The 27,757-nt window shown below is 34.7% G+C and overlaps 1 protein-coding gene across 2 annotated transcripts in view; it reads right to left on the bottom strand.

Annotated features, from left to right (window-relative positions):
• Positions 1-27,757, bottom strand: part of mew (multiple edematous wings) — a 131,696-nt gene that overhangs the window by 3,842 nt on the left and 100,097 nt on the right. Inside the window, exons 2-14 of one of the 2 annotated variants that reach the window (XM_073093192.1) lie at positions 10,331-10,458; positions 9,408-9,434; positions 7,140-7,257; positions 6,030-6,143; positions 5,293-5,504; positions 4,767-4,986; positions 4,220-4,616; positions 3,530-3,910; positions 2,862-3,057; positions 2,239-2,390; positions 1,588-1,838; positions 981-1,083; positions 357-492 (exon numbers count right to left, since the gene is read on the bottom strand). In XM_073093192.1, coding sequence (XP_072949293.1) covers positions 357-492; positions 981-1,083; positions 1,588-1,838; positions 2,239-2,390; positions 2,862-3,057; positions 3,530-3,910; positions 4,220-4,616; positions 4,767-4,986; positions 5,293-5,504; positions 6,030-6,143; positions 7,140-7,257; positions 9,408-9,434; positions 10,331-10,458 — 2,435 coding nt within the window. The remainder of the gene's footprint in view (positions 1-356; positions 493-980; positions 1,084-1,587; positions 1,839-2,238; positions 2,391-2,861; positions 3,058-3,529; positions 3,911-4,219; positions 4,617-4,766; positions 4,987-5,292; positions 5,505-6,029; positions 6,144-7,139; positions 7,258-9,407; positions 9,435-10,330; positions 10,459-27,757) is intronic. The other variant, XM_073093193.1, reaches the window with a different exon arrangement.

Below are 27,757 nucleotides of genomic sequence, written 5' to 3'. Positions count from 1 at the left end.
TAAGGATGATAAATAGGAAGCAAAGGAATATATATCCATATTATGTATGATCACAGATTAAGGGTCCATGTGTCGGCGCGCCGCGATTTGATACGATTGCGCCTTCACATGGCCCGATCGATACATTTATCAATTTTACTAATAGATAAAATACTATAATTAAATATATTTACATACATATATATGTTGTGCATTGATGGTCTGCACTTATGGGTCCCTTCCTTTATGAGCCGCCTCTTACGGCACCCGCGGACTATTCTACTACGCCGGGGCCTCACGGCGGCTTCAGACCGGTTAGGTAACCGCTCCGCCACGTGAGTCGTCTTTTAGGATTTTATTATCCATAGTTAGCATACCTGCTTCACTATCAACGGTCGGGATATCTTCAGGGTACAGCAGCCATTTGCCTTGAGCATTGTCCGAAGCCACCTGATGAGGCCAGGAAATGTGCACAAATACATGTGACACTTGCCAAGGACCCTCGTTGAATACCTGAAATTGAATAAAAAATATTTACAAATGACAGTTTTATTATGTATTAAGGTAAGTTACAAGGAGGAAATTTGAAAAATATTGGAAAATCGCAATCACAATATAAACTTTAACGAAACTTAGAAGTAATGACGTATACGAAATTCTAACAAAATTTACTTCTCATATTAGATGTGTTTCTGTCATTTTGTCAAAAGATCAAAAAATAAGTTTCTTACTCAGGTTCAATCGAGTAGCATCAAGAGATAATATCATATCATACTAGCTGACCCGGCAACCGTTGTGTTGCCAAAAATAAAAAAATGTTAAGGGTGAACAACCCTTATCACTTAGGGGTATAAAAAATAGATAGTAGCCGATTCGCAGACCTACTGAATATGCATATAAAATTTGGTGAAAATCGGTTAAGCCGTTTTGGAGAAGGACGGTAACTAACATTGTGACACGAGAATTTTATATATAATATAATATATAATGTAAATGTTTACCTGGTACGTATGTATCACTCGAGTTCCTATATCATCGAAGTATGTCATGGCAGATTCGCCTTTCATCTCGCCACCATAAAACACTTGTTCGGGCCGAGCGGCTCTGTCAAAAATAATTACATTCATCATTATGAACACTTTTTGTTTAAACAAATTACGCTTCATCAATGTCACTTGGTATTTAATGTTTGTGAAGATTTCAATTATTGAACCTTATTATTAACCGACTTCCCAAAGGAATGCTATCAAATCGTCGCGTATATAATCGTCGCGTTAATATTATTTGTGAACAGTGATTTATTAAAAAGTAACAATTGATTGTCATTATTAACTCCATATTAACCCAGTCGATTTTTTTAATAACTTAAAATCTTCTTATTTTTTAATAACTAAAATTCTCATCCTTTAAGTATCTAATAAATAAATTGTTGAAGGTGGTATAAAAAAATTACTACGTCAATGAATAATATTCAATAACCATAAAATTATGATACATTGATAACTTGATAAATGGTATGGATTAGCACATACCCCGTACATAACAATATCTTAGTAGATAACACGATAAGTTATTTAATTTCAATATACAATAACAAAAGACTCTTACCCCTTTATAAGTAGTTCAGCATTCTTTATAACCAAAGCTTCGACTTGTACTGGTTTCTTGCCAGGATGAACTTCCTTGGAGGTGGAGTTCGCCCACACGGTGAACGTGATCGAAGACTCATCATCTTCCAAACCTCTGGCGTCGAATCTCATTGTGATAGGAGATGTGCCTTCTGGCTGCTTCTTGAATGGGTTCTCTAGCATACACGATACCGTGGTCTTGTTCATGCTGGTACAGATCATGTGTTTACCCTGGAAATATGAACGGCGATTTATTTATTTTTATTTAAGTACGCTGAATACATTGAGAAAATTTAGAGAACATTGGTTTGTAAAAGAGCACCACTTATTTCATAATAGTGGAATTAAGGGGTGGTTACGTCGAAAAAGATAATGCCTATTTCGTGGATGGAACTTCCATTTACCCTATGATACGAATTTATTTATAACAGAGATTAAAAAAAATAATAAAATAATAAAATCTTTATTTCATAAAAATAACACAATTTAGTTATTTTTGAAAGAATACAAAACATATTGTACTCGCAAAAGAAGTTAATGAGCGAATTTACAAGTCCATTGAGAAGTCCATTTATTGTGAAAGCACATTAAAATTTGGTAAAAGCATGAAGTCTAGTTGTAGTTGTCTTACGCTAATATTTGCAGCGATGTAATGCAAACTTGCATGATGATGTACTAGAAGTTGAGCTTCGTAAGCAGATTCTCCGTAGTTGTCCACGGCTATGGATAGCTTGACCTCTTCCTCTTGTCCTAGCGTTAGAGCGTATGATTTTCCATCTTCCGCTGAAAAAATATCATCGATCGTTTAAAAATCATTTGTTTATAAAACTAAAGTTCTTTAATTATTAACTTGATCGAATCCTTCTTCTTCTCCTATCGCACCTATTTCAGCCGTTACACAAATACAAATAGGCATTTGTAGGTACGGAATAGTACGGATCAGCTGGTATGAACTATCCAATATCAGACACCTTTGGCTTAAATTTTGCCACTATTAAAAAGGGCTGGTGTAAAGCATCCTGGCTATAGTAATACTAAGTATATAGTAAGTACTATCATATAGTAATACTAAACAATAATCAAGAATATTTAATTTGTTTACGACTATTTCTAAGTTTTGACATCTGGAGTTGGATGTAAGCCTCCCTGAACAGGCGCTTCTCCAATTGGTTGATTAAAGTTCTTTCAAGCCATTCGTTCAATTGGTCAGGAGACGTCCAAAGTATATAATAACAAAATATCTTTCTTTCTTACTTCTAGGCAGTTGCAGTACTGGATCCACAACCAAGTCGCTGTTGCAGATGGCGTCCAGACCACAGTCGTTAAGGAAGTTCGCGCTGAAGGAAGTCGTAGCAGTTGCGTTCAGCACAGGATAATCATCGATATTGGGCAGGACACCAATCGTAGAGTATTGAGGCTGGACGTGGACTATCTTGTAGTTCACTTGGAACTGGAAGAAAGATTTTATAGATTATTATTTATAAATGATAAATATTACAATCAATGTGCGGAGTTAACCGCAACGTTGCACTTATCAGCTTAACATTATAAAACATCTGTACTCTTAGTGTGAGTTTTTTCGTTTTTATAAAAATGACTGTTTTTGTATTTGTTTACGTATTTGCCCATACATTTCCAATCAGCGCCCCTAGCGGACTCTATCAGAACTGAAAAACCGTAGAAATTTATACTAAGGGTTGAAGAAATTACCGGAAAAGTTCAATATTTTTAGACACAAACGCCATTATCGTAATTCATAAAAATTTTACACACTATAATAATATATTTTCAGCATTAAAATTTATTTACATTTCACATAATTGGAGTCAACTTACAAAATCTAGTTTAGACAAATTCATAAATTCCAATATATATATAAAAACATATTTACCATCTAAGTAATTAAAGAACTTCGTACTTACTTTAATAGGCGTCTGTATATCTCTTGTATTATTTTTAAGGTATACAATATGTTCCCTGCAGTCCTCGATATCCTTTCCTAGATGTATCGTCCGATTAACAATATTGGACTTCTCAGAATCGAAGAACACCCTCGAATACTTTCTGCCACCAGGAAACGTTTCAGCTTCGATCACGTAATTCAATTCGTGTATATTCGTTTGAGTGGATTTTACAAGAGATTTTATGATAGAACAAGCTTGGAAATAGAAACACGTATAATTTGCAGTTGGGTCCCTTTCACATCCATGTATCGTTGGGTCTATATTTATTATCGCATTGGACGGTTTAATCCACGTATTTATGTCTATGATTGGCTTCGTTCGGATTAATGCAATGCTGCTCTGTAAAACGGAATATCTGAGTTAATTATGCAGATCAAAAGGTATAGAAATATATCTAAACTTATTCGAGTAAGTATAAATAATATTTAAGATATTATGTTACAAGAACAAATGCAATTAAATCTCAAGTGGCATATTTCAACTTATAAAATTATAAAAGCTCTCGACACATCTATGATGAGCTTATTAATGATAATCTACGATAATCTTTGTTTGGTTACAGAGATGCGTGAGATGTTATCATCAATTTGCAAGCAGTGTAATAATTGTAAGATCATTTACTAATAAAAACAATGCAGAAAATCTTACATTTTCATAAGCGCCGACTAATAAATCTGGATATCCATTCGAATCTAAATCCAATCCTCCTGATAAGGAATAGCCAAATGTCTTCATAACTCTTGGCAGGGACTCAGCTCTGATAATTTGATTCGGTTTCGATTTCAGGCCGACTTCCCTATCCCCCATATGTATATAAACGACACCATTGCCTTCATACGGGCTCCCGATCGCTATATCTTCGCAGCCATCTTTATTTAGGTCTCCGGCATTTGCGATGGCTATACCAAACTGCGATTCTGGCTTGCCAGTTAATCTCACGTTATATTCTGGAGGTAGATTGTAGTTTATATTGAGATATAAATAAACGGCTCCACCTGTATCACGCGAAAAGTAAAATGGAGCGCCTACCAGAAGATCTGGCAACCTGAAAAATGTTAATAATATTATAATTGACAATAACAATTTTCCTAAAATTAAGAGAATAATTATAAATAGTCGAGGTAAGTGAACATTTGCAACATACTACAAAGGAAATAATGATATTAAAAGATTTCTTGAATAACTTTTAACATACCCATCACCGTTGACATCCGCAGAAGCTACTTCATAGCCAAAGCTGGAGCCAAATTGTTCGCCATTAAGTATGAGCGTAAGGTTCAGTAGGTCGGGTCTCGCCCAGTCATTTATTAATTGTTTACTAAACAGAACCACTTGTCCTGTACCACGCGCCCGAGGCGCTCCTGCTGCGAATGATGGTTTAGAGCCAAAGAAAGATGCGCCTGTTACAGACATTCCTGAAAAAAATATATATTTATAAATTACTTCTAGAGGACAGCTTTTTGGACGCGTATTTTTGTCTATTATAAAAGTTAACAAAATTATTTGAGAATTCGTATAGCGACTATAATAAACCATAGCGACTGATCAGTAACATAAGTTCTATTTGGAATAATTCCTACTACTTACTACTGGTAGAAGTGTCGAAGGGTACCTTGTTAAGGGCTCTAGCTGGTTATAATTCGATTGATCGAACATTATATTACAAATTATTATATTACAAATTATTTAAAGAACTTTTCGAGGAATATGTAGTTACTCACCAAGATAACTATATTTTTCAACAGGGCTGACACCATCTTCAACTGGGGCCAAATAAACGGAGTGGTCACTTTCGATCAAATTATCGTTAGTGTCTTGTACAAATATAGTTCCTCTCCACGTAAAGGGACCAGGGCTACCCATAATTAGGTTATTATCATCCAGAAGCGAGCTACTGGTACCAACTTGACAGAAGCCAAATTCTTCATGTTCTCTGAAAATGTCATTTAAAACGTCAGTTAGCATTTTCTAAAACTTAGCTTGTACATTTCGCATTGGTATAGATTTTGTGAAGAATTAAGAAGTTTAAAAAATATCGAGTTAAAATTACTGAATATATATTTTATTATTTAAATAGTAAGAGAATATAAACGATATAGATTAGTGGAGTATGAAGAAAAATAACACGAACTAAAGTGACTATGTTGTGATCAAAATAGTTAATAAAAAACAGATGAGTTTGATATTAATAATTATTATATTTAATTATTTATAAGTATTTATTTCGTGAATATATATTTAATTTATTAAGCTGATATCGTATATTTCTTTATTATTCCGTATTAATATGCAAACACACTTATTTAGTGACTATCTTTAACGTAAAATGTGAATCCATTTTGGCTATTACTTTAATATAATAAATTAATAAAGCTGTGGTTTTAATAAATAAATAATTAATAGAATGGTGTCACATATCGGAACAATGTTACAATATTTACTGACTGACAGTATTTACCTAACCATAGAGCGGCCTCGACACGGCTCCCAAACGTCGACTAATTCAAGTTCATTGCTGAGCGTGTAACAGAGGCCTTGACCGAACTGCGACTCTCCTGACTTGCGGATGTATCTGTAATGAAAAAGGATTTCATCATAATCATCATCATCTTTAACCCATTGCTGGGCACGGGTCTCCTTTCATAATGAGAAGGATTTGGGCATAGTCCACCGCGCTGGCCAAGTGCGTATTGGTGAACTTTACATAGATTTGAGATTGTTCAAAAGGATTTATCTTTACCGAATTGTACTGATTTAATGTTGGATTCCTTGCGATTATAGGATCGTCGGTGGCTTATGGCTTAAGAAGGCAACCAAAAAGCTCTATTTTTCAATGAATCAGCAAATATACGAGTATGGGCATGTAATAAATTATATTATTTTTAATAATGTGGCTGGTTATTATCATCTGTAGTTCAATTAAATACACGTCCAATATTACCCCCATGGGACTAACTTGAGGCAAAGCGCGTTAAGTAAGTAGTTACTACGCATACGCATAGGTAGCCATTTCCTATAGAGACGGTGTGATGGTGACGGGCCTTTGAACAACCAAATAGAGCTTTGTTAAAAATTGGTACTGTAAACAGTTTTGATAATGGAGACATACTTATACGAGGCGTTCATACTTAGTCTTCAGGGGTAGCAATACATCTGTGTCCAACCTCAGCTCTAATCGTACCGGGATTGGTACAGATACAGATGTCTCACACGGTAATGATCATTTACTGGACTTCATGCTCGTATGATACTTCTATGCAAAAAAAACAATGTGAGCCGTCACGGGACGCCTGGCAGATGTGAAATATCGACATTATTTTGTAAAAGTAATATGCAGAAAAGAACATATTGTGATAGGAACTAAATATGTCATAATGATAAAATAAAATATTCCGATTTTTGCGCATGGCGACGCGTCGCCACACCGTACACACTACTGCATATAGACTGTATATATATACCATTGTATAGCGTGGCGACGCGTCGCCACGGCATGCGTCGCCACGCCAGAAATCGGTTTTACGTGCGGCTATAGATGTTTCACATCAAAAATCCATATAATCCTTACCTATGAGCACACACCACAGCTTTCTTCCCTGGGCCTTGGCTTCGAACGGACACACCGAGCCACTGCCCATCTTTGATCTCATCCGGGTGGGGTCCAGAAAGTTGATGAGAATCCAGAGCTACACAAAATAATATCATGCTAATTTTGTATCATAAAATGAAGCACCGTAAAAGCTCATACACTGAACCTGCGTGGCGTTCGATAGCAAATGTCAAGAAAATAACTTTAAAACATTATTTTACATGGAGATTAGTAACGCATTACATATAAATTTCTCTTTATTTAAAGGCAAATCATTATTCAAAAAAAGCTCGATTAAGCTCTATTAGACACAAAATTTAGTTCGTAGCGAACATGGAGTTAAGTAAATTCGAAAAAAGTTATTCAAAAATCAACCCAAACGCAATATTATAAATCAGTCGACAAAATCCTTATATCTTAATTAAAAATCTTAAAAATAATTCAAGTTTGTGTAAAACAAAAGCAACGTAAAGTAATTTTGTAGAAAAATGTTCATAAGATTCATTTATCGAAAATCGGTCTTTTCTAGGCTAAACCACTTATAATTATAACTTACAAACATATTGGTAAGAAATAAATAATCCAAGAAATGTCGATTTTACGATCTTTCTTACATAAAACATTGATATTTGACTTGTTATTCAATTTTATTCAGAATTCATTTGATCAAAGTAATTCCGATTGCCATTTTGGATAAGTTGCTTTTGTTTCAAGTAATAGAAATTGAATCCCAATCACAGACCATACTGATGGTATCTTGGCAAATGCAAAGCATTGCAACCAGGCGTGTATGATGCAATATAGGAAGAAATTTTCAACCTAATAAAAAAACCTTGCAAATTTAAAGTGATTGTTTCCTTGCATAAATATCGTGCGAATGCTTGAGGCATTGATAAAACATGCATTTTCTGTTTCAACGACTTAAGTTCGACTGTCGTTTAGGGTGACGACACACTCCTGCAAACCTGTAATGAATCACTGTGAAGGTACGGCGTGACACTAACGTGTGGTCTCAGGTTAATGGACGTTATCGTTCTACTTTATGTTAATTTCGAGCTGATACGTTTACGATTAATCGATGGCCGATTCGTTAATTCACCAACAGACACCAATTATATTTACTGTACGTGAGTGTGGCTATCGTTGCACTATAATATGTTAATCGGCCCAGCGTTACTTCTCGTATGTTAGACGATATTAATCGTTACGATGCCAGACATACTTTGGTTTTTGCTATTGAGAATCTGTGCATTTACTTCTTTATTTTAATCGATCAATTTAATGTGTTAAGTGTTTAATACCAGTCACCTTTAGTAGTTTTACAAATGATGTTATTTTTCTTGGTTCTAATCTTTCATTACTTTGCTATTTATAAATTTGATTTTTACTTTCAAAGCAAACTTTACGTGTACGCGGTAACTTTTGATATAATACGAATCTTTTATTTATAATCATATTAGACAAGCTTTCAACTTTAATCTTAATAAAATTCTACCGCTACTTAACTCAATTAAACGTTCTACTATTTAATCTAAGTCTGAAGCAATACTATTAAAGATACCAGAAGAATTTAATATAGTACCTAGTTTAATTATTGAGTATAATATCGTGATCTATAAAAGAGTGCTTTTGAGCTAAAGCTTGTATTTATACGTGTGCAAGCAGTTAGTGCTTAATCGTGTGACTGTACATGAAAATGATTTCTTCTAAAATGATCATGGAAAAGTAACCAATTATTTCATGCTAACTGGAAATGAAGGTTGGAATATAGTACAGTTTTAAAACCTCGACACAAAAATAAGGATTTTGAAACTTATTTTGTTGGAGACTGATGATAAAGACAGACAAATAGACTGTTCAATATTTAAAAGTGTAACGATATTTAAGTATAGAGCAGTATTTAACTATAAATGAACCCAAGATTCAAGTGTAGAATTATTTGAAAAAGACTTAGACAGTCGCGTAAGTAGACAATTTCAAAAACCTTTTTTTATATGTCGGATTTTGTATTTTGATTGCTTACGATGTGGATACAGAAATCGATTTCAAGCACTACGTAACGTAATAAATAATATGTTTAAATGCAAAAGAAAATTTCAAACAAGTTAGTGCATGCTAAATATACTGATGACGGGTCAGCTGGAACAGCATACAGTTCTGCTATTAGTAGAATCAAAGAACAGCGATTAGTTATTATTAGTATAAGGAGCAATTAAGTAAAGGAGGTTGAGACCACAGCTCACTTACTCTTGTTTATCTTACTGCCGTACTTCGCTGTTTGGGGCACCACCGACAAAAGACAACATTTTAGTTAAAACTTATACTGATTTAATACCATCAAGTTCAATAGACCGCGCTCCAGCAGTTCCGAATATATCGTGAAAAGTGTTTTCTAAAATATTAATTCTAGTAGTTCCTATTGTGTATTATATCTAGTCGTGAAAAGTTTCTACATGAATTATAATTACGTTTACGTTTTCAACTAGTTTCTTACAATTGTGCTGGACTACTAAAGTGTTTATAACTACTCTTCTGATTTCATTGCTTTCAAGATCTAAAGTGTAGTCTACTGCACTTATTTCTTTGGTGTTTAATACAAATTCGTCTAGAACGCTACGTGCTTTATTTACTTTTAGAGGAGATATTTTCGCTTATATTTCAATAACGTGATTATATTAACCTACGTGTGCATTTTACCAAACAATAACAACTTCACTTTTCTGTCCTTATATCGTAGTCCTATAATGTAGAAAAAAGGTATTTAAATATTCTTAAAGTAAATACAAATTATAGAGTAGAATAGGTCAGAAAGTAAATACATTATGATTTATAAATTATTAAAGAAATAAATAATATAAAATAACAATTAGGTTACGATATCATTATGAATATTCATTACGCTGAAATTAAATATATAACACATTACAGACAATTATAATTATAGACGTAAGATTTTAGAAGAAAGGGTTAGAATATAGAATAATTATGATATAACATACGAATGCATTCGCCATAATATGTCATAATAGGATAGGTATATCTCGTGCTTACGAAGCATTCGTATTGATTCTATATAACATATATATTTTTTTTATATTTAACATGTCAGTTAAAAATATGTCTTAGATTTAAAGGGCGGTATGTTTTAATTTGATGTCAACTGTACTTACTTCGTTTTCCATCTGTGACGATTTGCTGGCAATCCCTAACGGCTGGCGTGAGGCCGCATTTCCAAAGAGCTCCCGACTTGGTTGTGTTCGGTTGCAGATTTTGCCCTAAGGGCGCGCCTACAAGTAACCTGGAAAGACACAAAGAGAAATTTAAAAACCAAAGTAAAGTCTATTTTTACGGAACTCGATTAGCTATTAGTTAAATTGCTGTAGCCTATTAATAGCCTTATTATATTCTATTATATTTTATCCAAGTCTGAGTCCAGTATGTCTAAAGAAAAAGGTTAGGTATATATATTTTATGGAAATTCTAAGATGCTACTTCAAAAAACTTAAACATAAAAAATTGGGTAGACGATAAACGTCGTAAGATTTAATGATAAAAAAGAAACAACATAGTGTAACGAGATGTCTATTAAGTAGTAATTGCGGACGGATCATTTGATCATTATGTCATTATAATGATAAATAATGATACGGAATTATACAGACGCAGTTGCTAGGCGGCGCCGGGTAACGTGAAAATAATACAGTGGCGTTGTCTACGAGTCAAATTGTTCGTTTTTGGAGATCTTAGATAAGTACCCTCATGTTTTATCATCAATTACGTTGTTATTTGTATGTTTTAGATGCAGTCATTAAATATGCCGTCCGTCATAGTTAGGGATACATTTGGAAATAAATAAGTTATGGTATTTAAAAGATGTAGAATTTTGAGAATAATTTTAAATTGAAACGGAATAATCCTTTTTAAATGACAGTCAATAGTTAAGTCAATAGTTTTTTTTTTTTATAATATAGAAGTAGCAGAGGAGCATGCAGTCCACCTGATGGCAAGTAGCTACTGCCGCCCATGGACATCTGTAATCAACCCCAGACAGGATTAGATATTCCTACCTGAGGTCGGCCACAGATGCACCGCAACCCCTTAGGACTAAGCTGGAACGCCTCGGAAAAGTATGTCTCCCTTACCACACCCTTCAAACCGGAACACAGCAGCGCCTAACACTGCTGTTATTAGGTAGAAATAGGTGTGGCGGTGGTGCCGCTGGAGTCGAACGACAAAGGGTTCTATCACCTTCAAAAGTTTTTTTAAGTAACCATAAATGTGTAATTTCGACTTTAAAAATGGCATTGATACGGACCAAAATTGAATAAAGTATTTTTATTTATTTAAAGAGAAGATTCCTGGCCAAAAATTCTTCTTATAAGGAATTAATTATATATATATTTTTTTCTACTTGTAAGGAGGTATATTATTATTAAATATCGCAATTTTATACGTTATCTGAACATACTCTTCACTGCAAATAAATATTTGTTGTTAGGTATGTAGGGCGGTGGCAGTTAATCATAAATATGATAGATAAATGTTTGTAAATCACGATTACAAGAATGCACATATAAATACGTGACATTAAATGTAAGTTTGATTGCGATATTAATATTTATGTATATTTAAAACATGTTTTATATATGTAAGTAGCTGACCCGGCAAACGTTGTGTTGCCATATAAATAAAAAAAATTTAGGGGTGAACAACCCTTATCACTTAGGCGTATAAAAAATAGATAATAGCCGATTCTCAGACCTACTGAATCCTTACTAATATTATAAATCCGAAAGTAACTCTGTCTGTCTGTCTGTCTGTCTGTCTGGTTGTCTTTTCTTCACGCCTAAACCACTGAACCGATTTTAATGAAATTTTGTACAAAGATAGTCTGAGACCCGAGAATGGACATAGGATAGTTTTTATCCCGGAAATCCCACGGGAACTAGGGATGGCGATCTAAGATCGATTAATTGGAGAATCGATCTTTTGGACCAAAAAGTCGATTATTTTAATCGATACCCTTACTAATATTGTAAATGCGAAAGTAACTCTGTCTGTCTGTATGTCTCTTCTTTACGCCTAAACCACTGAACCGATTGTAATGAAATTCTGTACAAAGATAGTCTGAGACCCTAGAATGGACATAGGATAATTTTTATCCCAGATAGCGATCTTAGATCTATTAATCAGAGAATCGATCTTTTTGACCAAAAAAGTCGATTTTTTTAATCGGTCTCCAGTAACGGATCCTACCAACGTTTGTGGGTCTTTTGGCATACTCTAAATAACCATGAGTTTAAAAATATAGATTCTTGCAATCGGAGACGGTTGCAAAATTATATTTGTTTATATAGTTTTATTAGAATTATATTAGGGGTGGCGATTCTTTCCGGAAAAGATCGATTCGAATCGAAGTGCAATAAATAGATTCTATCTTCGACTTCTAATCTAAATATCTAATCTAAATAGATTATTTTTTCGACGATAGCGAAAAAAAAGGTTATCAGGATCAAATAAGCACTGAAATTATGTATCCGTCAGCAAATCCTTACTTCCTTACTAATCCTTACTAATATTATAAATGTGGAAGTAACTCTGTCAGTCTGTCTTTACTTCACGGCTAAACCACTGAACCGATTTGAATGGAATTTTGTACAAAGATAGTCTGAGACCCGAGAAAGGAAAAGGAGAAAGGAAGTTTTTATCCCGGAAATCCCACGGGAACTACGGATGGCGATCTGAGATCGATCAATCGGAGAATCGATCTTTTGAACCAAAAAATCGATTATTTTAGATTATTTTAGTAATGGATCGATTCAGTGAATCGATCTTTCAACCCAGAAGATCAAAATTCGATTTTTTCATAATTTACCTACAGTTACTTTACTTATCCATGTTAGTCGTCTATCTATCTATTATCTATCTATTTATATAAAAATGAATATCTATATACATTTTATAAAATCGGAAACTATGCATTTGATCTTATATCATATCTCTTATCATATCATATCTTATAGCATATTATATCTTTAAAATGCGGGCGAAGCCGCGGGCACCACTAGTATGCATATAAAATTTGGTGAAAGTTGGTAAAGCCGTTTCAGAGGAACACAGTAACTAACATTGTGACACGAGAATTTTATATATAAAATAAATATTATTTATTTTTCAATAAATGTTAATTCAAAACATTATAAAAATGTAATAGGCATACAAATAAAAGAAATTGTTCTTTTTACAATCTAAATATTTGCTTTTAATAAAGTTCATAGTTTATCATTGAAAAACTAATAAAATAATCTTCAAACATATTTCCTGATGATGATAAATTAGACATAAAACTGAAAAGCAATTAACTTTTGAAATTCCTTTACCATTTTAAATTTTACTGTTCATTATTAATGAGTATCCATGTACGGTGGTCGGATTAATGACAAAGGTATTTGCCGGTTTCAATTAACCAGCATAGTTCAATTAAGCTACAATTAATTGCATTGCAGTGTCCATGAACTATTCTGTACATTCATTCATTTAGGGCCGTCACGCTATTCATTTGCATTCAACGAGTTCATATTTCAAGTGACTCAGCTGTTTAAACATTAAACTGTTAGGTTAATTTGGTAAAACAACGAAAGCTATTATATATAATAGATTTTTGCATGTCATGTATTAAATATGGTAATCATAAAGTTAACAAATACAATATGCCTGAGAGTTTATTAAACATTCATAGATGTGTAAAGTTAAAAAAAATCAGAAATATATCAAAAAACATACATTCTTTCCACCGATTTCGTCATACCGATCCTTTAAAATCGATTAATCGTTCAATTACTTAGTACTACGATCCGAGTTATGATAGCCATCCATCTATCAGTGTTACGAATCGATTACATGCGCACGCGGCTCTTCGATCATTCGATGCCAAATAACCCATTCCATACCAATGATGTTTTATACTATAGATGGGTTACATGCCCACTAAGCAACTCCAAAAAGTGAGAAAATCGCGACCGCATTAACACACAAATATGCAAATATTCTATTCTACTAATATATTACTATATAGACATATGATAAAAAAGACAACTAGTGCAAAATATAATAATTTCTTCTCATTTAATTGTGATATGTGATTCCATGAAGCTTGTTTATTTTTTTGCGTAATTTGTGAATTTACACAAGAAGGTATAAGCCTCAAAACTTAGAAGACAAAAATAATTATGTTTAACATGTACAGTGACATACGTGCCAATTACTACGCCGCGCGAGAGCGAATGGAGTCGACTTACACCAATTGGTGAATTTTGTTTGTTTCAACTTTTGCCTGCTAGTAACTCATCTTTTGGTATTACATCTATGTTCCGTACATATTCAATTTAACATTGGTTACGGGAACGGCGGGCCTTATGATTGTATGACCATCTATAATTATGCTTTACGCATTTAAATTATCATAAATCATTTCTAACGTCAACTTTAATGATCACTGTACTGGATTATTTTTTATGAGTAAAGCATACGGGCAAGGGCTTTGATGTTAAGTGGTGACTGCCGCTCTAGGATATCCAAGTAAGTAGACTCTTCCATTGTTACAATTTTAATATATAATTTTTAAATAGCATCTAGTATCTGCTCTTGAACTAAATCTGATGATGAATTCTAGCCTATTTGAAATCGCTTACCTAAAGTTCGGGACAAAATTTAATCGTTTGATTTATCTGCCTTACCTACTCTTTAAAGCAGAATACTGTTCCCTTAGTATGAGATTTTACGCTTTTACAAAAATGACTGTTTTTTATATTTGTTTACGTATTTCGCATACATTTCCAAACAGCGCCCCTAGCGGACTGTACCAGGAACTAAAACTCATACTAAGGGTACAGTATGTAGCTCTACAATTTTATTATGGTGCTATAAGGTTGTAAGTATTCCGGTTATCCCTTCATTCAAGACACAAAGACCAATCAATATACTGTCTTAATAGAGTTTATTTAGTCAAATTCAAAGGTCAAAATGACGTCGGAAGTTCACACCCGTGGCACACGTCGTATTACTTATCATTATCACGCTGCCATTGTTCGTGATCTCTGAATTCGACGTAATCAAGCCCTATAACACCCACACACCGGAAAGGTTAACGACTTGCAGGGATAAAGAAACAGAGGTACAATTAAGACGCTATTGTTTTGACGGGCGTTGCAACATTTCTTATCTAAACATTTTGTTAGGAGTCCCGTAAACTGTGCTCTAAATCGTGTTCAACAAGTACTCGTAACTCATAGCTCTACTGTCGTTCCTTTATTGTCTTAATACTAGGAATAGGAAGCCTCTTAGAATGAGGGGATTTTGGCCATAGTTCATATTTCTGCCCAAGTGCGGATTGGTAGACTTTACACATCTTTGAGAATTTTCAGCCAAAATTTCGGTCAAAAATACCGAAAGACGTTTCGGTTTTCATTCACCATCAAAGTACCTAAGTGATAATTAATTTGTAATATGCACATAACTTCGAAAAATCAGAGACGTAGATAACTCCAAAAAGTCAGAGGTGTATTCCAGTAGCACTGTAGTACCAGTGATTCAAATCTAGGACTTCAGATGAGAGACCAAAATTAAACTAAGCTTTCACTGCTCCGCTCGATTAGCTTAGATTAAATTTCAAAAACCGTGGGCGGGACTGACGGTTAATTTTTGAAACCGCAAAGCAATCGGTCAGACCCTCATGACCAATTTACTATACAAAGGGTTTCATTACAGTGCAACGGTGTTCGCCCACATTGTGGCGATCGATCTTGCCCTCATCGGGGCTACGCGCCTACGCTTCTCCGAGAATAATATTCCACGGAAACTTTAGTAGAAGACCAACCTTCCTCGGTTGTTTGCAATACGATGTTACTTAATGTATGTCCCGCGCCAAACTGCTAGTCCGCTCTGAAGTTGTCGCGAGCTGGTATATGGTAACGCGAATCATTTACAATGTTAAGCGCCGCGATGTTGTTTAAAGGTGATCAGGCTTATATAAAGCACTTTAAAGTATGCCTATGATTAATCATCAATCTGACCTGTTTTCTAACGAAGATCGTTACGTTACAATGAGTATCTACTAGAAATTGACATACTTTGCTCATTCACAGAAAAAAATCTATCTAAGATTAGATTATTAGTAAGTGCGTAATGCTCAACCAAACTTCACTAAAAGACCAACCGACGCTATGTTATATGTAGTTTGAACTTATACGAAGCACTATTACTTATGCCCATTATTAATAATCAATCTATCCAACATTTTCTACCAATGATTGATATTTGGCAATATCTGCCAACTAGAAATTGTCATATTTAGATTTTAGGCACGAAAAAAAGCTATCCAAGATTAGATTATTAGTAAGTGCGTAAGTAAATGCGGGTGTGTGCTCACGTGTAACAACGCATCTGTAGCCGACCTTAGAACAGCTGTAATCTGGTGTTGATTGTAGATGTCACTGCTTACAGTTGTTTTATATTACACGCTCTTTAGCTACTCCTATAATATTAAAAACTCGCAAAGTAACTCAATCCCTCCATTAAGCACCGAATGCAAACATCAACCGCTCCTACCCGTCTCGTATCGCATCCTTGGGCCTCGCCCCTCAAACAACGATAAATTCCCATCAATACGCCATCCATTCGACATTACCCGATATCGCCATAGTACTGCCATTTAGATAAGTTGTACAGTAAAAGTGCATTTTGTAAACAGCTATCGATCACGCAGTCCAATTCTTTTAACAAGCTTGCAATTGTCGTACGAAATAGTGAATGTCGTGTGTTGAAAATTTTCATTTTCTTACCTACTGTAGAGAGTTTTTCGAGCGAATGTATGCAAGTATGATATTTTTCCACACTCTGCTGCCTAAAGGACTTGACAGGCTTAGGCTGTATTTTAGGCGATTGCAATTGACGTACGAATGTCAAATACGTTTTCATTTTTTTATGTTTTTCGAGCGTCATGTTCTTCGAGCGTAGGTAAGTCTGATTCTTTGCCACACCTGCAGGGTGTGGCAAAGAATCTAACCTTAACTACTTAACGGGCTTAGGCTATATATTATCAGATTTTTTGTTTTCATTATAAATATGTTTTATTATCAATATTACCTTGATCTGATGAGTTGGATGATAAAAAATATGATCTCAAAAATCCCTTATGTTTCATGTCAAGCGGTCGTGACTCGGTCGGCCGGTCATTTCAGAATAAGAGGATTAAGGCTATTGTCCACCACGTTGACCAAGCGATAACAGGATCAATATACATGGTATTATAAACCGGCGGTATTAAAATTAAATGTTGCAAATATCTTAGCTTTCAGGAGTGGCAACAAATCAGTGATAGGGTTCAAGTAGAATCTGTTTTGTATAGTTGGTAACAGATGTCAACAGGCGGCAATGACCAATTAACTCAATTGCTACTTTATAATAAAGAATTATGAACAAAAAAACCTGAAAAAGCTATAAGTAGCTCTACTTAGTCAGCTTTACTCATAAATTTTTTCATCACCTTTTCAACACAAAATTATAATATTATCGACTGATTCAAAACGTACCAATAATATCCAAGAGTCATTCAACATAAACCTTTCATTCATAACGTCACAATCAAAGCAATAGATGTGTGTAAAGGACTAATTTAGAGAACAAACTATTAGATTAAGTCAATTGGTAAGATCAAAGCTGTCGACCGCGTCGGCACGGAGATGGAACGCGCAGATTGTGTGCCTACAGTCCTACACGTACTCAAGATACGGGCCCACACGTATTTCTAACTAAATATTTTGATAATGGCCGTCATATTTCGCGAGATGCGTGATGGGCACGATTACTGACGGTTTGTTTTGTTAATGGCTGAACTGATATGATCAAAAAAATCTAGAATTGTTTTTTTTTTAATATGAGTTATAGTTATTTGTTTAATCATACAACTTAATAACTCCTAAAAATAAAGTAATAAACAATTAAATATCTCATAATTTAAATTCTTACTTACGTTACTCATAATTTAATTTAATTACTGTAATACTATTACATTTTCTGGACCTAGAATAAAAGTATTTCTAAAAGGAGATACAAATTTATTTAACTAATTAATTAAAATACGTTCTTATAGGAGAGTACAGGAGAACCAAATGAAGAGCCTTAAAAAGAAACAGATCTTTCAAATAGCTACGGAAGCGAGCAGTAAAACAAAAATAAATATGAAAGTACACTAATGCTATATTAATACCAGTTCGTAGTCTATTTTTATTATACCTCTAATGGAACTAAGATTAGCGAGGAACTAAGTGGCCGGTTTCTTTATACTTCAAGTACTTGTACATTAAAGAGCAAAAAGCAATTGCCGTTAAGAAAGTAGTGCATGCTACGAACGTAATATACAAAAATATACGTGACGAATTGAACTTGATTTGTTGAAGTTGATTATACACGTGATTTTTTTATTTATTATATAAATTATGAACGCAATTTGGCCAAGATGTGCGTAATGGTTAAATTTTTACAAAAAACTTTTAATTCCTATTCACACATACAACAGGACAACCCAACTACAACAAACCTACATGACGTAACTACGCGGGTGCAAATTTGTATAAAAATGCATAATTTTATTACACGGACCATATTTTTCCGTTCTAATTAACAGATGGACGATACTGACCATATTCTAGCACAGCACAACTACAGACAACACAGTGCATGAGAGGCCGGATCCTCAATAAGAAAACCTCTGTTTTACCACACGGGTTTACGGTTAGTTACACCAACGTACGAGTAACTACAGCTTGCCGACATTTTGTCGCTCCCGGGTGGTACGTGTGATGAGACACATAATTTCTTCAGATTGTATCCTTATGCCTCAATGTATTATTTACCTTAGTGTTGATAACTTTATCGTAATATACGTACTAATCACGTATCGTATCCGCAAATCTTCAAAATAGTTTAAACGATTTTAATTACATTGTCTGTTCCTATTTATGCTTAGTGAAACTAAGTATTTTAGGCTCAATACGTTGTAATCAATATACAAAAAATGCAACCTATGACCGAGACCACTAGATTTTTAATGTTTTCAAAGCAAAAATGGGTAGGTACCCAATGTCAACATGGCTATTTCTGCCCCGAAAGTATGTGGTTAGTGCGGTTGACGCGTTATTTAAGACTTTCTTGTTGTACAAAAACATGTTTTCCCTGAGGAAATAAAACAAGTTAAGTACCTACTGCCTACTACGCAATTAATACGCATCCTACGCAAGTATTCATTTGTAGTTAACAAAACAAATACGCCTTTTAAGCTTTAACATTTTAAACAAACAGTGGTCTGTGGTGGTCAGTGGTGTCTTTTGACTATACTAAAACCGGTATTAGAATTAGGAAGTTCTTAGATTAAAATGAAAGTAAATGTTATTTATTTTAATACGAAACCATTGACTATGACAACTTATTATTAAGTTAATTTCAGAGAAACAAACCTTAACTGTTATACACATAAAAGAAGATTAAAATCGTAAAACTATAATTATGCTATAAAATAGAACTCGATTAACCTCAGCGGTTGCCGTAAGTTTAGCGTTAAACCGAATACATTGCTAGTACTGTTAAACAAATTGAAGATACATTGAATTGTTTTCTTAATCGCTCTCAAGTCTGTATGGGAGAGCATAAATATTATGGTTGGGGAAGTATGCGATGGCGACCGCGTCGTCGGTGGTCTACCGTCGCAAACAACCCGACCATTGTCCACGTTTATTGTGAGTACCCACATACGGCATTCGGACCATTACCTTTAATATTTGGCCTCTAAACCCTTCAGGTCATGCCGACAAAGTTTATTTTATTAGGCCGAAAATTTTAGTAAGTATATCAAATGTTATTGAATTGTCAATTGGTATTCAGAAATCGGCTTAATATAGTATTATCCTTCAAATAAATTATTTAAAGAGATCGTTTCATTTTCCCTTAAGTGTGCTATTCTGAGTAAATAAAAAAATAAAGATACATATATTACAAGAAATAAAATACATTTGACGATCCGTGTGGCCGAGCGGTCAAAATACCAGTCTGACGCGCAGAGTTCCGGATTCGATTCCGGGCTAGAGAGATATCTAAATGATGAATTTAGATTACTGTTTTGGGTCTGGGTGTTTGTGTATTTGTCTTTGTGTGTGTGCATAGCACTCAAAATATAAGGAATCCTAGTGTGAGGCTGGGAATGTAGGAAGCGTCTATTGAATTATCAAGGTTCTAGAAACGGGTGAAAATTGAGCTTAAAGAATCCGTTACATACATACATACATACATACATACATACATACATACATACATACATACATACATACATACAACCCAAGCTAGTGTCTACAGTTGTCTAACACCCGTTATTAATAAATAATGTAAGTATCTATTTCTGTGATTTGAAAAGAGTTATGTTCATGAAACTCCAAGCATTTTAACAAACGAGACAGGACTGTAATTGCAACTAATATGATCTTCCAAGAAAGCAGATGAACGAACTCCGTGTGTGGCAAATTGTATGGAAATCAGCCGACATGCACATTCGTAAAGACAATATTGTCTGCATACTACAAATTGCTTAAAACTCGTGCATTATTCAATAATGTCTTCATATTAAATTTCTTTTCGTATTAATGGAACTTTAACATTTATGACAAAAGAAGATGAAGATATGTTTATGTTCTTTATAATTAAGGATGTCAATTACGGTATGGAAAAGTAGAATTATTTGTGTATATCTGGCTTTATTTAACTTTAAAAAATAGTTAAGAATTAATATGTTTTTTTTTTTCAAACGGCAATCTTAAGCTTAAACATACTAAACAGTGCAAAAAGCTCTACATTGATTTTTATCTAACTCTCAAAGGAAAGTTTCAAATTTATCGAATAATTTTTTAAACGGCAGGTAATACTAACCTTTAAGATGCTTATCTGAGCAGAGAGTTCTGCATTAATATTCAAAAGAATTCCCAAAAAGAAAAGTTCCAGATTCGTCCCATACATTTTCGTAGTGTATACCTACTTAAAGATTTTTTAATAACCCAGCCCTACCGAACCTTACCGTAAACCACTCGATTAACTGTGTCCATAATTACCCCACAAGAGCTTCGTGACCGCTATCCTGTCACCGATGGCTTAACGCCTGAGATTGTAAGCTAAGAAACCGCGCCTGCCAAATAACAATGGACTCTGAAGGGAAACAATAGAGAGGCCTATCATTTGTCGTCCCTAGATGACACCTTGAGGCCACGAATCCATTATGCATCATCTTCTATGACATTTACAATTTATTATCGATGTCCGTGATGGAGTAGGTGTAGTAATACGAGCGAAACTGCATAACTGCGTTGAAATATTTTAATACAATTATTATAGAGACTTGAAATTGCTAGAAGTTGCTATTGTCCATACTTTTTATATGTTGAGCCCTTTATAGTACAATTACGTGATACATTGTACGTCATCATCATCAACCCATTAACGTCCCACTGCGGGGCACGGGTCTCCTCTCAGAATGAGAAGGATTAGGCCATAGTCCACCGCGCTGGCCAAGTGCGTATTGGTAGACTTCACATAACTATGAGATTTTTTTTATATAAATCTCTCAGGTATGCAGGTTTCCTCACGATGTTTTCCTTCGCCGTTTAGCAAGTGATAATTAATTTATAATACGCACATAACTTTGAAAAAATCAGAGGTGCGTGCCTGGGATTTGAACCTCGGACCGAGAGGACGAGTTTCTTAACCACTAGGCTATCACTGCCATATGCCACATTGTACGTAAATAATAATAAGTTTTCTTAGCAATATTACCTTGCAAAAAAAGGTAGAGACTTGACTTGACTTGACTTGGAATGTTTGTAAAAAATAATTTACATGCATAATGTGAAAAATATGTAGTATGTAAATATGGAGAATATTTTATGAGTAAAAATATATTTGTATTTTCCTATCGTTTTAAGAAGCGCTTGGCAAAAGGCAATTTTTGAACTCACATACAGACGTTGTTTTTGTATATATAGTGTAGATGTATAGATTAATAAAAAAGGGTCACGGACACATCGCTAAGTCCGATCTCTCATTAGCGGACGCTGGAGAGGCAAGATCGTGACCGTGTATGTTCCACCACATTTTACTCTTTTTATATGATCTTATAAATATGTAATAACTTAAATATTTTTAATATTTTGTGCGCAAGTAAAATTTTTTGACCTGCATATTGATATACCAAATGCTAGAATGTGTACAACAAAGTTATATAAGATATGCTTGGTTAAGTCATTTAGGAGTGCGGTTTTGAGTTTACCTAAAATGTACCTACATTTCGTTTTCATTAGAGGACTATATTTTATACTAGCTGACCCGCCCTGACAAACTTTGTACCGCCTCAAAATCTATTTATCAAATATATTTCATATAAAATATAGAATATTTTACTCGTGGATAATGTAACTTTCGAATGGTGAAAGAATTTTTAAAATCGGTCCAGTGGTTTTTGAGCCGATTCATTACAACCAAACAAACAAAGTTATCCTCTTTATAATATTAGTGTAGATATCAGATGCCTAAGATGAGCACTTGAGAATTGTACTGGAGGTAGCACGTGTATACATAAATATATAAGCACGTCATAAATATATAGAATAATTGAGTTCCGTTCTCAATGAGTTCCGGGTAATTTAATAGGGTAATAACCAATGTCCCTGTAGTTCCGGGACTAGAATAGGGCTACGGTATCCCCTGCCTGTCGTAGGAGGCGACTAAAAGGGGGCTTCCGGGGTTGCGGACGGCAAGAGTGGGAGCTCGAACCGTCCAGCAAGCGACCCCGGGAAGGACGGCGGTATGTGTGGTCGCATACCGTCGTAAACACTACGTGGTGTGGGAGGAGCGAAAACTGCTCCCCCAGGGTAGAGCCCGTTGGGCATCGCGCTTGGAGGGCTCCGGTTGTGTTCCGTTGGAGATCCCGGAGTTCTCCAACAAGCGTTGAGGACGGCCACCGGGGGGGTTTTAGTGCGGTAAAAATCCCACATAACCCGGCGTCGCTCCCACGTCGTCGGGTACCTTTTGAAGGTTTCCCCCTCGAGAAGAAAAAAAAAAGGGTAATAACCAAAGTTCAAGTAAATTAATACAGAAAACAATTAGTACTAATAGAAATTTGTATGTAATCAACTCCCTAGAATTACGTTATTCCCATCTCCTTAATTAGATTTCTTAACCACCTTCGTCCTTTCATAATATCCTTCCAAAGATATAATAGATTATTTATAACGTCAAAAGTCTGATATACTATATTATAATTGCATTAATATTAAATGTACAAACTATAACATATAAAGTTGTATAGCCAGACTTAACCTTTGACCAAAGCATCAGCCATTGGGTAATAAATTATATTTTAGATATTTTAAATTAGCCAACATCCCAAGAATGCAGGTTTACAAGAGAAATACTAACAAGCCACAAAAAGCCAGTTAAACACAGATTTCCACCAGCAAAAAGCTATTCCAAAAAATAGACATTTTAAACTCTATTGTTTCATTCAAAACAAGTAATGAATGAAGATGTCTCAACGGCTTGTAAATCTTGCCACGACGTTGCCTCACAATATCTTGTTCGAATTCAATTGAGTAATTTCAACACTTTCCCTCTAACATATGTAGGCAGTGTCTTCATACGTAAAGGCATTAAGTTGTTTTGTCTACATGTCGATTTTATGTAAGACGTAACGACACTGGTTATTTCTAGTAGTTCTCGTGTTTCGGTAGAAAGGTGTGACTTACGTACGAAGCGACTATCAATAATCTGTTATTAATAATCAATCTATCCAATTGCCTATCCAAGATCGAAAATGGAAAATTTGTGGTATGAAGTAAGTATGAAATATCTACAGAAGAAGAAGAAGAATCTACAGAAGATCGATATTTGATACTGATATCTAAACATTGGATAAACTACACTAAACTAAAGATCGACTATGCAAAGCGGGCGTTAATCTTTAGCAATGGCAACGCAACTTTGATCGACTTCAGTCGGTTATATATGAAGTTGGTTATATATGAAGTTGGTTATAAATGCCTATGGATGACAGACTTATCATTAGGTTTCTTGTATAATATAGGAGCGGCAGACGAGCATGCAGTCCACCTGATGGTAAGTGGCTACTGCCGCCTATAGCCATTTGTAATCAACCCCAGATAAGATTAGATTCCTACCTGAATTCGACTACAGACGCTGGGGAATAATCAGGAATGCCTCGGATAAGTACGTCTTCCTGGTTTTGTACTACATAATTATTTGCTTGCTCGATCTTATAAAAAGAACATTACAGGGATTCTTACATGTTCCTTACTTATCAGTACGAAGTACTAAAGTCTAGTCTACCGCTCCAAAGTCCTTCACGTTGAATAAATAAGTAATAACAATGTTCGTTGAAGAGAAACAAATTGAAAATGTCCTCTGGGCGTCGGGTGGGAGTGTAAAACAAAGAAAATAAATGTTACACGGTAAGATGCGGTCGCTACCGTTCATTCCGGCTTTCACACGCAACATTGCAAACGCGATGCTGCCTTACCATACAATGTAATGAAAATAGCGTGTTTATAATCTTGACGAGACGTTTTCTATTTATATTATCTCTCACTATTATTTATATACGTTAAGACACTACCAAGTTATAAGCTACAGCATATTACTTATTTAATTGAAAATAAAACTTATGTAAATAAAATACGAGTACTGATATTAATAGTTTTTGGGTAATACGCGAACATACATTGTCAAATACAGAACCTTCTGTTTTAAGTCAGTTAATAAAGGTAAATTACTATACTAATATTTTAGTTAAGTTACGTTGATACTACTACTTACCAATAATCTAAGATACTACTAGATACTTATTAATAAAAGAACATCCTATAGTATTTGTACTACCGTTATGGTCAACTTTATTCGAAGCAATGACTTATTCAAAACAAAGCGATACTACTAGTAAACCAGTATCGCTTTACTTCAAATAAGTCAACGTTTAATATAAGTTTTGAGTGATTTAACTCAATAAGCTCAGTAAGCTATAAATCGGTACATATTTTATCAAATTAAAAACCGGTTACAATAAATCAGACGAGGGTTGTAGGGCATTGGGCATGGCGATTTTCTGAAACCTGTCCTACGTGAATTGTACAAAGAACCCTTTTTTGCTTTTTTTTTAGTACTTTTTGTTTTTTTTTTTTTTGTACCGCCTTCAATTTTTCTGCACATCCCTAAGGTTGACTGGGAGAATATTTAGCATTAAGTCCGCCTTTTGTACCACACTGTTTTTAACATGGTCAATAAAGAGTAAATAAACCCTGGTAAATAAAGACTGGTTACTAGATCCATGCAAAAGTAACCAATAAATCATCACTAGGACTTTTAGCAAATTAAAAACAAGGTTTAATAAATTACAAGGCAAGGCTTCGCGGGAAGCCTCGGCACGCTATCGCGAACCGGTTTGTACGTGAATTATAGATATCAACCTCAATGTGTGGGTGGCACTGTCAAGTTCTAACTCAGCTTTCTAGACGAAAATAGCTTTGTAAGTCGATTTTAATGAAAATTAAGTAAAGATTTTAAAGATTTTAAAGATTTTATTGAAGATTTTATTGAAACAGTAAAAATTTTCACAATTTGTACATTCGTAAACAACTGCAATAGTAAGAACTGTGTCGCAGCCGATTACGCCCCCTCTGAACACGAAGGTAGTTTGTTCCAAAATCTATACAATACGGATAATTATAATTATACAATACGGATAATTATAATTAAGTAGCACGGGAAACGCACTGTTTAATAGAAGTGATTAATACAAATTGTCTACGATTAATATTATTATATTACGATCAGTAGTCGCTTTATTCGGAGATACAAATCATCTTGAATTGTTAGCAAATGATACGGAAGACTCAAGTTGAAAAACTTTAAAACTTCAATATTTAGATTAAAACATTTATCAGTCAATAATGTTACGGATTTAATTAGAATGCTTTTTGTCCCTGCATATCAGAAATTATCAGAATGTTTAATCGGCAGACTTAATTGGAATGTCTTATATGCCAGCTCGTTCTTGCGTAGTCAGTAGGTGCTCGTAAAAGCTTGCTAAGAAGACAATAAAATTAAATTGAAATCCTTTGCATGCCTGCACACCGGATTTTTAATAAAAATCATAAATGAGCAGCTAACCACAAAGTAAATCTAAATAGGAATGCTTCATAAGCTAGCGCTGGATGATGTTTAATATTCTTGCATAGTCAGTAGGTGCTCCGGATAGCATGCTGGGAAGCTGCAGATTATCATGGACCTGTTCATGTCGTGAGTAACAGCCGAGGGCGCACATTACTCAGATATCGATCCCGTGTGTGGGCGACATCATCGTTTTATCCAAGCTTTTGCTACATTCACATAAATTATCCTTAAGTGTACCTTAAGTGTACTTACTGTCTATACTCTTAACTTGCAGTTGTTAAACACTAACACTGTTTTCCTTAGCGAATTGACTGAGACGGTCGGATGTTAACAATTTCAGTAACGCTGGATATTATTAATCTAGATTGATTTATTTTACCTGCCGAAGACTAACATTTTACAATTTCCAAGGAATCCTTTCCGTGCCTGAATGCCGGATTTTTTAATACATGGCATAATTGAAAAGGATGATAAATTTGGAACATTTCATAAGCCAGCGCTGCACAATATTCAATATGCAATATGTTAAATATCCGTGCATATCATGTAGTCAGTAGGTGCTCCGGATAGCATGCTGGGAAGCTGCAGATTATCATGGACCTGTTCATGTCGTGAGTAACAGCCGAGGGCGCACATTACTCAGATATCGATCCCGTGTGTGGGCGACATCATCGTTTTATCCGAGCTTTTGCTACATTCACATAAATTATCCTTAAGTGTACCTTGAGTGTACTTACTGTCTATACTCTTAACTTACAGTTGTTAAACACTGTCTTCCTTAGCGAATTGACTGTCACGGTCGAATATTGACAATTTAATCTAGATTGATTTATTTTACCTGCAGAAGACAAACATTTCACAATTTCCAAGGCATCAAAATTAAATAAAACCTTCCCGTGCCTGCATGCCGTTTTTTTTAATACATGGCATAATTGAAAAGGATGATAAAATTGGAATGTTTCATAAGCCAGCGCTGAACAATATTCAATATGCAGTATGTTCAATATCCTTGCATATCATGTAGTCAGTAGGTGCTCCGGATAGCATGCTGGGAAGCTGCAGATTATCATGGACCTGTTCATGCCGTGAGTAACAGCCGAGGGCGCACATTACTCCGATATCGATCCCGTGTGTGGGCGACATCATCGTTTCATCCAAGCTTTTGCTACATTCACATAAATTATCCTTAAGTGTACTTTAAGTGTACTTACTGTCTATACTCTTAACTTGCAGTTGTTAAACACTGTTGTTGTTCCTTAGCGAACTGACTGACACGGTCGAATATTGACAATTTCTAGGAACGCTCGATATTATAATCTAGA

This window comes from Epargyreus clarus, unplaced genomic scaffold, assembly GCF_041222505.1.
Source record: "Epargyreus clarus isolate Ecla_fem2 unplaced genomic scaffold, WU_Ecla_fem_2.2 ptg000004l, whole genome shotgun sequence".
NCBI classification, from domain to species: Eukaryota; Metazoa; Arthropoda; class Insecta; order Lepidoptera; family Hesperiidae; genus Epargyreus; species Epargyreus clarus.
Note: the sequence above shows the minus strand (reverse complement) of the source record. Positions and strands in the feature narration are given on the sequence as shown.